General features: G+C 41.0%; 1 protein-coding gene across 1 annotated transcript; it reads left to right on the forward strand.

Annotated features, from left to right (window-relative positions):
* The first annotated feature begins 899 nt into the window (after window positions 1–899).
* On the forward strand, window positions 900–9,867 carry LOC117532429 (zinc finger protein 420-like). Its single transcript, XM_034195761.1, has 3 exons — window positions 900–1,234; window positions 2,779–2,828; window positions 8,946–9,867. The coding sequence occupies exons 1-3, from the start codon at window positions 1,141–1,143 to the stop codon at window positions 9,558–9,560; spliced, it is 759 nt and encodes a 252-aa protein (XP_034051652.1). The 5' UTR covers window positions 900–1,140; the 3' UTR covers window positions 9,561–9,867.
* The last annotated feature ends 399 nt before the right edge of the window (window positions 9,868–10,266 follow it).

The following is a 10,266-nucleotide window of genomic DNA, read 5'->3' on the forward strand; positions in this document are numbered from 1 at the left end:
TTCTGGCAATTTACTCTGAGGACGGGATGCAGCAGCTTCTACAGAAAGCAGTTCCCAACTCCAAATGTTTTGAGCGATGTTCGCAAAAGCTACTTGAGCTGGGAATCGTGCACAGTGCACACGGATGCCGGGTAAAAATAAAGAAACTCAGGCAGGACTATACAAAAATTAAAGACCACAATAATAAGAGTGGTAACGATTTTCTATTGTTATTATATATATATATTGCCACTGTTTTTTAATACTGACACCTAACTTGCACTAAGGTGTGTCTGCTGCTATATATATTGCCACTGTTACATTGTTTTGAAACTACTTACACTTTATTTTACATTTCACACTTTTATCTAACTTCAATGTACATGCATACGACACACCTGGAACAGCGTGATGCCGTTATTGTTATGTCTTGACTGTGCAATAAAACAAACAAACTGACGAAGCTTTGTTTATTGTGTCCCACCCCAAATTTGCAGAATAGAAGAATGTGAGAGCAGACAGGTGTCGGTGGTTGAATTTATCTACAATGTTGCAACCTTGTGCAGCAATGGCAGAAACACAAGTCTTACACACATAAACACAAGTCATTTATCATGTCATTTGTTTTAGATAAATAAGGGAAAAACACCAAACAAGGGTTAATGTCCTTTTCCAGAATCAGCCTGAGGGGGTAATATATATATAATAAATACATAAAGATAAAGTCCATTGTTATAATGGGGTATTTTATTTGTAAATTTCCCTTATTACCCTTATTACCCTTATGAACTCCATCATGTCTGAGGTCGGAAAGTAAACAAACGCCTCATACAGCGGGTGGGCTTTATACCCCCTCGCCCGTGTAGTTCTTCTTCTCTCGTTTTTTGTTTTACTCGCCGTGAAGTGGTTTTGCGGAAAGTACTGCGGTGTGAATGCGATTGGCACTAGCCCCCTGCGGATTCAGTGCCGTGGTACTTTAGTGCCGGCACTAAAGTACGGCAAGTCCTGCGGTGTGAAAGTGGCTTTGATATAATAACTATTATTGTTTGGCGTTGGAATATGCCTTTGTTTTGTACATCTGTCTATTTTCATTTCGTTGGCGGGGTTTGAGCAGTGCATTTGGAAGTGTGGCGGAACGTTTGTGTTCCGGGGACTGGTTACATGGACGGACTTCCGGTGTTTCCTCAGAAGCAATCTGGAAGGAAACCAAATAACTCGTGTCCTCATTGCTCCTGTCTCACCTGCTCATTTACAGGTTGGTAAAAGCTGCAAAACTCATATGAACCCCCCCCATAATGTTCGCGTATATAGTGTGACGGCCCACTAAACGTGTGGAGTGTTTGTAGCGCTGTTTACTTGTTAAAAAGAGTGTATGAATGTGTGTGCGTATTAGCTTAGCTTTCCCCGCGCGGCGCCATCTTGGGGATAACGTGGTCTGACACGGAAATGGTGCGAGTGAGATAGTAGGCTTGTTTGAGACGCGTTGCGGCTCGCCTCGAAAGTAGACGAGAATAGCCGATCGCAGCCCGGGGAGGTCTCAAAAAGCTCGCCTGAAGTCGGACAGCTCGGAGTCGGCTTCGTCTTCTTCTCTCGGTTTTTTGGCGGATTGCAAACAGCTTGAAGGTGCATACCGCCACCTCCGGAGTCGGCTTGACTCGGTTTGCATTTATAAAGAATGCACACATGTGTTTAATCGTTAATGTCAGATATGTACTAAGTAAATACATTTGTTCCTGCTCAAGATTAGATTCAACTTTATTGTTATTGCACAGATTACAGGTACTGAGACAACGAAATGCAGTTTAGCTTCTAACCAGGTGCAACAAGCAGTAAAGTGAAAAGTAATGTAAACAATCTACAGAATAACATATAGAATTAATTGAATGATGAATAAACAGTGAGGGTTATGAATACACTAGAGCAGTGAGCAGTATGAACAGTGTGTATGAATATGCTAAGATATATAAAGTATGAAAACGGTAAGCAGTGCAAGTATAGTATAAAATATATAGATATTAATTTCATGATGATAAACATTGTGGAACAATGATGAAAAATGGGAATGGATGTGGCGACGTAAAACTGACACAAAACAACAACAAACTTTTGCCGAGCCAATTGGAGAGTTTCATCAGCAGCACGTGGAAAAACCCACCAATGAGCGCTCAGCTCGAGATACCAGCGAGTCGTTTCCCATCAAGCATTTCGCTTCCGCATATCGAGGACCCGTAACTTATACATGGAGTACATTAAACAGTCTCACTAGCTAATGTTTGCTTTCTGTGTTAACTTAGTGATAGTTTCAAATGGATAGCGTTATAACAAACATCCATTAATGTGACTTTCTATGTGAATAAAGTCATTTTAATGAAATAAAAGTGAACAAACTGTGAGCTGTAAGTTAGAATGTAAGTTGCTACACAGATTATGATGAATTATATCTAAATATTTGTATTATATTAATAATAATTTACACAGAAAACCAACTTTTTATCGTAATGGTTAAAGTAATTTGCATGTAACGTTAATAACTATCTGACCTTTCTATCATGTTCTCCTCTGCTTAGCATCACATTGACTAAATGGATCAATTTGGAACATGTTTACGTCACAGCAGCATAGATAAGACAAGGCACTGCACATGGTGTGATAAAACACTACATATAAGCATCTAGAAATAGAACATATCATTGAATAAACTCTTTGAATTCCTCCTCTTCACTGCTGACAGTTTATGATGAATTATATCTAAATATTTGTATTATATTAATAATGAAGCAGCTCTGTGGTCTTCATCAGGACAGCTGATGAGCAGCATGGAGGAGAAGAAAGAGACCCCTGGAGCTCAGGTCAGTGTGCACTTCATCACAATATATTCCTAATTCCAGCGTTTCCGCCAGGCGGGCGTCTTGCCTTCATTTGACGTCCTTATTCAGCTCGGAACGCCCTATACCAGGGGTAGGCAAGTAAGTTTGTTCTTGGGCCAATTTTTTGCTGAGCCGCAAGATGGCGTGCCAGAACATAATCGAAGCCTAATTCAAGGAATTGATTTTGGTAAGAGGGTGCAGCGCCCCTGTTCCCCGGTTCCGAAAAAACTCTGATATCACTGATAACGGCCCGTCTAGACTACAGGCGTCAAAAAATGCTTTCAACGCTTCGCCCATTCATTTGAATGGGGTGACGTAGGATATTTTCAAACTTCGCCGAACTGCATTGTGGGTAGCATGACAAGGCGTTGCAAGCATCGCGAGCGTCTATCGGCGTCAAAAGTTGAACAATGTTCAACTTTTTGCAATTCCCGCCAGTACAAGCGCTAGCCAATCAAACCACGTGCAAGCTGGGAGAGCCAGACCGCAGTTCATTTCCTCATATTCCAAACGAGAAATTACGGTAGCAAATCACCCGGTTCTTTCCGACCAGAACTATTTACCGGGATACAAACCGGAGGAACCAGGCATGGAGGGAGGTGGCAGAGACAGTGGGTGAAACTGGTAGGTTTTCGCCTGTTTGGGGATTTTATATCCAGTTTACTTCGTTTTAACATTGCTATTGCTTTGTATGTCGGGGGCGGGAGATTCATGTGATTGGTTGTTGGTCGCGTTGCTCGCAAAAAATCGCCAAGTTTCAGACACACCCAGCTTCAAGCTTTTTTGATGCCTGTAGTGTAGACGGGCCGTAAGCCTCCCCATCAACACTCTGATGCGCAGTCAGATCCGCTGATTGGTTCACTGATGCCAAAGGGAGGCTCGTCCTCTCTAGCCCCATTTCAGTCCCAAAGCCAGGGCTATTATCTGTATTTTAACAGACTTATCTTTTAAATTGAGGTGTATTTATTGTTCTCTTCAAAGTTTATTTTTCTCTGAAATTGTAGGGAGGATGGTCCTCCCTTTCCTCAATGGACGAGCCTCCACTGAGTAAAGTAGAGTTATTAACTAGGTAGCAGTGTTATTTAACATACTTTTATTCTGATAAGTATTGTCAAGTTCTCTGGGTTTTTGGCATTTATTTGAGTGTTTGCCCACATTTGAGAGGCTTGAGGGACAACTGGAATCCTTTTTCCTTTTCTTTATTTCAACATTTCAAGGACACATTAGGATTCTTTCAGGTTGAAAACCTTTAAAAAATACCAAAGGACAAAATAAATCAATTACAGCAGTTTTGCTTTGCAATTTCATATATTATAACCTAAATTAATCAGTAACCAAGTATTTTACTCAAACTCAATGTATTTAATAGTTAAATAAGTACTTTAATTGACCTGGTTCCCCCCAACCACACATTTGCCATATGTGACCCGCTCTATCGAAATCAGTCGAAAGTCGCAACGGCTCATTTCAAAATAAACGTGGATTTGCGTAAAAAAATAGTTTTTCGGGGATCGGGTGTTTTGTTTGATTTTAAATAAACGAAGTCTTGGCTTTCAGAATATGATATTTTTATTTCCAAAATCACACGATAAATACATGTTTGAAGCTTGTAAAAGGAAGATGACAGCTCTCCCTCGCCACTCTGCTCTTCCACAGCGCCGCTTCCCCTCCCTCCGCTGACATTATGAATGTAAGCGGATATGTCGGGACAGAATTTATTTTACCGGACAAATTTGAAACTTACCGGTCATGTTTCAATAATAATAATAAGAATTGTGTAGCAGAGTTTCCGTTAGCAGGTAATCACCGGACTAGGACCGGATATGCTGATGTTTAAAACTCAGTTAATGGGGCTCATTTTTATATTGCTTCAGTTTATAATCGTTACAGATCAAAAAATTCAGATTCATTTTTCTATAAATGATTCCACAAACAACATCATTATTACATTCAAACAAACTACTTGTAGTAGATGAAGTACATTATTCAAAAGTTTACATTAACTTGGAATAATCACACGGGAGAAACGGATGCTCTCTTTTCCCCTCTCCCTCCCTCTCTCTCCTGACAGCCCGTCAGTTTCTCATGCAGCTCGCTAAACAGTGGGCGGGGCTTCAGGTGATTATGCAGAGCTGCGTGTCTCTGTCAGACTCAGCAGCTGATCTGATCTCTCTCTCGGGTCCGTGGTTACATTTCACTCGCGTTTATGTCCATATCGATCAGATCCAGCTCTCCTGATCGGCCTTTTTAGAGAGCACCGATCAAACTATTAAGAGTGAATATCGGCCGATAATGACCGGCGGCCGATCGATCGGCGGCTAACGGAAACCCTGATGTGCAATGTCGGTCCTATGTTGTAAAAAAAAATAAAAAAAATAATTTTTTATTTTTGATTCTCAAAATTACAGGCCAAATATTATTGCTGGCAGGCCAACAATGGCCCGCGGGCCGCCTGTTGCCGACCCATGCCCTATACAGACATAAATAAAGCAGCGACTGTATTCACCATGACACAGACAGTCTGTGGTTTGTACTTGTTTAACTTCTGTCTAGTTTAACAGATATGAGGAGCTGTGAGCTCTGAGGGCTAACAGCTAACGGCTGATGTTGGTTTTGTGGTTCACATTGTCACTACCCAATCTGCAGCCCTGCCCTATCTGCCGTGCGCATGTGCGAGATGGTCCGCCATATTTGACAACTCCATACGGCAACTCTAATAGGACATTTGACGTCTAGACGGCTGCCCGATTTGCATCGTGCATGCGCGAGTCATAAACGTCTCAAATATCTTTATTAAAATATTTTGTTATTTGAAATAAAATGAAGGACATTCACAGTTAATGTAATTAGATATAAATTATGAATGCCATACATATTGCATACATTCACAGTCAATATTTCTTCAGTATGTATGATAGCTGTCTAACAGAAGTTGCTTCCATTTCTCACTTATTCTGACAATGTACTTAACCCAAATGTCCTATTAGAGTTGCCGTATGGAGTTGTCAAATATGGCAACAATTCAAAAAAGTAAAAACAATTATATTTGCAGATTACTCCAGCTAACAAATATTGGATATTCCCAGTGTTATTTATATATGCATTTACTTTTTTCTTGCCCTAACTTTTTTTTTTTTTTTTCCAGTTTTCATTAGTTTTCTTTATTTCTTTGTACTCCTTAATTTCTATACGTTTTTGACTAAATAAATGCCATTGTTATATTGATGCTATGCTTCAGCCCTCCCGCTTCTACTAATTTTGTTCATTTGTGTGTGTGAATTATACGTTTTTGTTTTTGTATGATTTTAGTAGAATAAATTAAAAAGAGTCAGGCATCGTAGATTGTAGCCAACTTTCCGTGAAACACAATAAAGAGGCCTCGAGAAATTCATGACAGTACCTTGTCTATGTCCTTAGTGTGTCCACGTTGTTGCTCAATGAGCGCAGGTTTGTGAGAATGATGGATGGAAGTGGTGGCCGGCTGAATCTCCGCCGTATTCTGAACGCCTCCCCTCCTTCCTCGTCTCTTTTTCCTGGTGTTTCTAAGCGGCTCCCGAGGGATTTCATCCAATAACGAAGTGCACAGATGGCTTTGTGTATTCGTAGGAGGCCGATCGCATTGTAGCTCTCGCATAGCCTCGCGGCTGTAGCAGCGTAGAGGCCGGGGCTCCTTGCCATACCTGTTCGTGCTGTCACTCAGGTGTGTCTTGGAAAGTTGAATGGCCAGACATGGTCTGCAGAAGGCCAATGTAATCCACAGGATCAAAAGCATGGTCTCTCAAAATGACGTTTAATACAGACACAACAAAGTTTAGACAATAATTAGACACAAAAAAACACAAGACGAACGGAGCATACTGAGACTCGCAGTGACAGGATGCGGTCTCCCTCTGTCTCCTGTATACCAGAGGTGGAAGTAAGTCATACATGTGCAAGTCTCAAGTTACTGGGGTGAGAGTCAAGCAAGTCAAGTCCTATGAAATCCTGATGAATAACCCCAGTTTAAATCAGTTAAAAGACAGTGGTTATGAAACTAGAGTTTTATTTTCAACATTAACAACAATGGAGAGTGGGACTCTGAAATCATAAAACAGGTAATAGGGGGAATAATTGTGTGTGTGTGTGTGTGTGTTAAAACGTAGCAGCCTGCGGTCGCTCGTTAGCTGTTCTAATGAAGGTAAACACAGTGAAGGCACAGCTCTTTGCAGCTGGTGCTGCTCTTCTCAGATTCTGCTGAGTTACACGTTACTGCCTCCTGGTGCTGCAGAGATTTCATGAAGTGAAGGAGGTTTTTCTTCTATGAAGCAGCTGTGGGCAGCAGATACTGTGAAAGTCACAGACATGAATACATAGGTCAAGGCAGACTGGTTCACAGACTCTCCTGTTTTGCCGATCCGGTGCTTGAACAAATAACTCTACACCCCTGGCCGATATGTCCCTAAAATGAAGTCCGAGTTTGAAATATATCTCAAATAATGTATGTATTTCCCCACATAAACATAACAGTCTGCAATGAAACGGCTGTCTCCTGTGCGCTCCACTTCCTACTTTCTCCTTTCTCTCTCTTTTTTTTCTTTCATTGCCCTCTAGGGGCTTCGTACAATACAAAAACAAATGCAAATATTTTATTTTAAAAAGTAAAGTCCTTTCGAGTCATCTGTCTCAAGCCTAAGTCTCAAGTCATGAATACCAAGTCAAAGTCAAGTCTTTTATCAATGTTAGTCAAGCAATTCACCTCATGTGACTCGAGTCCCCCACCTCTGGTATATACTTTGGTTAGAATATTGCTGTATTACTGTATCAAATATAATAAACACAAACAGTTGATAAGTAGTATTTTGTTAACTCAAGGTTTATATTAAAGGGGACCTATCATGCAAAATGCACTCTTGTACGTCTTTTATACATGAATATGTGTCCCCGGTGTTCCAGGGAACTCACCAAGTGTCAGAAAACACAACCCTCTCTATTTTCCTCCATACCCAAATTTCTAAAAAAGGGGCTGCAACGGATCTGATACAGACTGATCCAGATTTGAACACTTTACTGACGTCAGTAAAGTGGCGCTACGGCTATTGGTCAATTCTCCACCTATCAGGGGAATGAGAGGTTGGGCCACGGCCGGCCATGCCGCTCGAAAGCGCTGGAGACGCTGTAGTACATATGCCAGGCCTGTAAGTGGCGCTGTAGTCTGCCACAAAAGCAGCGAAGAAGACTTCCCTTGCATGGTTGCCATGGTTGCCATTCTGTTTATTCTCCGCTGTGGCTCTTTTTCTCCCTCCCCGAGGCAAGCGTTTGCGCCTCCTGCTTTAAAACAAATGAATAATGACTCTATATAATCATATGTAAGGGATAATGTGCAGCGACGCAGTCATTATGGGGAAAGAACACCCTGATAGGCTGATCAGGAGCCCGACGCGAAGCGGAGGGATCTAGATCGGCATGAAGGCACATTATGCAATGTGCACATTATCCCGCTTATCACACAGCCACATTCTCTACAAAGTAACAATATGACTCCCAATATTAATTGAAATGCTTTTATGGATTTAGAAAATTATTTTATTGATTTAAAAATTAGTTGTATTGATTTAAATTGACATGCATCCGCTAAGAAAAATAGTCCATTGTTACTGTTTGAACTAACGTAGCAACGGCAGGAACTGCTTCGATAGCGCTTTTGAGGAGCTTTTTGATTACAGATTTAAAAGAATAAAATACGGTGGACGGAGATCTCTTTTACTCCCCCTCTTCTCCCCGCAGCAGCCCAGCAGCTGATCTCAGAGCACGCTCCCCTCTCCTGCAGGGGGCGTGTCAGCTGCAGGGGGGCGTGGTCAGCTGCAGCTCACAGAATCAGCCCCCTGTAAAAACAGTGCTGGAAAGAGCAAATGGAGTGAAATGAGGCGTGGCTAAAATGCAGGATCTTTTTGGTATTTTGAAAAAAATACTATATTCATATACTTTATATAGGTATGGCCCTACAATATATTGTTCAAATATAGCATGATAGGTCCACTTTAAGTGAGTTTTTATTGTGTTAACTTGTGTATTTATGCTTTTTAGATTGACTTTCTCTCTTTCTCTGTCCGTCTGTTCTAGAAACCGAAAGGAAGAGAGAGATGTCACAGCTGTCAGCAATGTGACAAATCCTTTACAACATCTGGAACTTTAAAGAGCCACCTGCTTATTCATACAGGAGAAAAACCGTACAGCTGTGAAGAGTGTGGGACAACTTTCACTCAATCAGGTGCTCTCAAAAGACATCAACGTATTCACAGAGGAGAAAAACCGTACAGCTGTGAAGAGTGTGGGACAACTGTCACTACATCAGGTCATCTCAAATCACATCAACGTATTCATACTGGAGAAAAACCGTACAGCTGTGAAGAGTGTGGGACAACTTTCACTCAATCAGGTACTCTCAAAAGACATCAACGTATTCACAGGGAGAAAAACTGTACAGCTGTGAAGAGTGTGGGACAACTTTCACTACATCAGGTACTCTCAAAAGACATCAACATATTCACACGGGAGAAAAAACCGTACAGCTGTGAAGAGTGTGGGACAACTTTCAATACATCAAGTAATCTCAAATCACATCACCGTATTCATACTGGAGAAAAACCGTATTGGTGTGAAGAGTGTGGGAAAACGTTCACTAGATCAAGTCATCTCAAATCACATCTTCGTGTTCACACAGGAGAAAAACCATAGTGGTTTTAAGAGTGTAGGAGCCGCAATTAAGCATATTTTGTTTTTTCACAGTTTACAATAAACAATTCCCATCTATAGTGGCCTTGGGCGAAGTCACGCCCATCTACTTCCGCTCCATGGGACCTTATTTCGTAAAAATAATGTATTGAAGTCAATGGAGAGAGAAAACGTATCTTTCGATCCCGATGGAATAGTGCCATGAATTACACATATGATGTTTGTCAATCTTAAAAAATAATTTCCATGTCAAAAAAGTCACAGTTTGTCGTAAAACTGTTGAAATATAAGACTATGAAAAATACGCAACTACAAAGACTACTAATCCCAGAGTCGTGTAAGTGATGTCACAATTGTTTTCATCCACTAAGAGATAGCTAAGATCAGCGCCATATAGATATAATCTATCTATATGGCGCTGGCTAAGATAAGATAACTTTAACAAGATGCCTGTGTGCTTAGTACCATGTTGTTATCATACCAGCAATGGGTCTTGCTCGTTCTTTCGCTTCCCGTCTGATGAAAGGACCAGGAGTGGCTGGATCAAGTTAGCAGCCTAGCTAGTAGCTAGCACGTTAGTTAGCATTACAGCCGTGTCATTTTTATTAGCCTTAACATGAAGTAACATTAAGTAACCCAAAATGTTAAACAGTAAGAGTAGTAGTCTGTAGTATTATTTCGTGAACCCTTTGAAGAGTACTGTCACCGG

The sequence above is a fragment of the Gymnodraco acuticeps genome, unplaced genomic scaffold (assembly GCF_902827175.1).
Source record: "Gymnodraco acuticeps unplaced genomic scaffold, fGymAcu1.1, whole genome shotgun sequence".
Taxonomy (NCBI): Eukaryota; Metazoa; Chordata; class Actinopteri; order Perciformes; family Bathydraconidae; genus Gymnodraco; species Gymnodraco acuticeps.

Excerpts from the sequence above, each read along its gene's own strand:
- LOC117532429 (XM_034195761.1), top strand. The coding sequence starts at position 1,141 with ATGGACGGACTTCCGGTGTTTCCTCAGAAGCAATCTGGAAGGAAACCA. Across the intron at positions 1,235-2,778 it reads TCTCACCTGCTCATTTACAG|GACAGCTGATGAGCAGCATG; the intron begins GTTGGTAAAAGC and ends GGTCTTCATCAG. Across the intron at positions 2,829-8,945 it reads AAGAGACCCCTGGAGCTCAG|AAACCGAAAGGAAGAGAGAG; the intron begins GTCAGTGTGCAC and ends CGTCTGTTCTAG.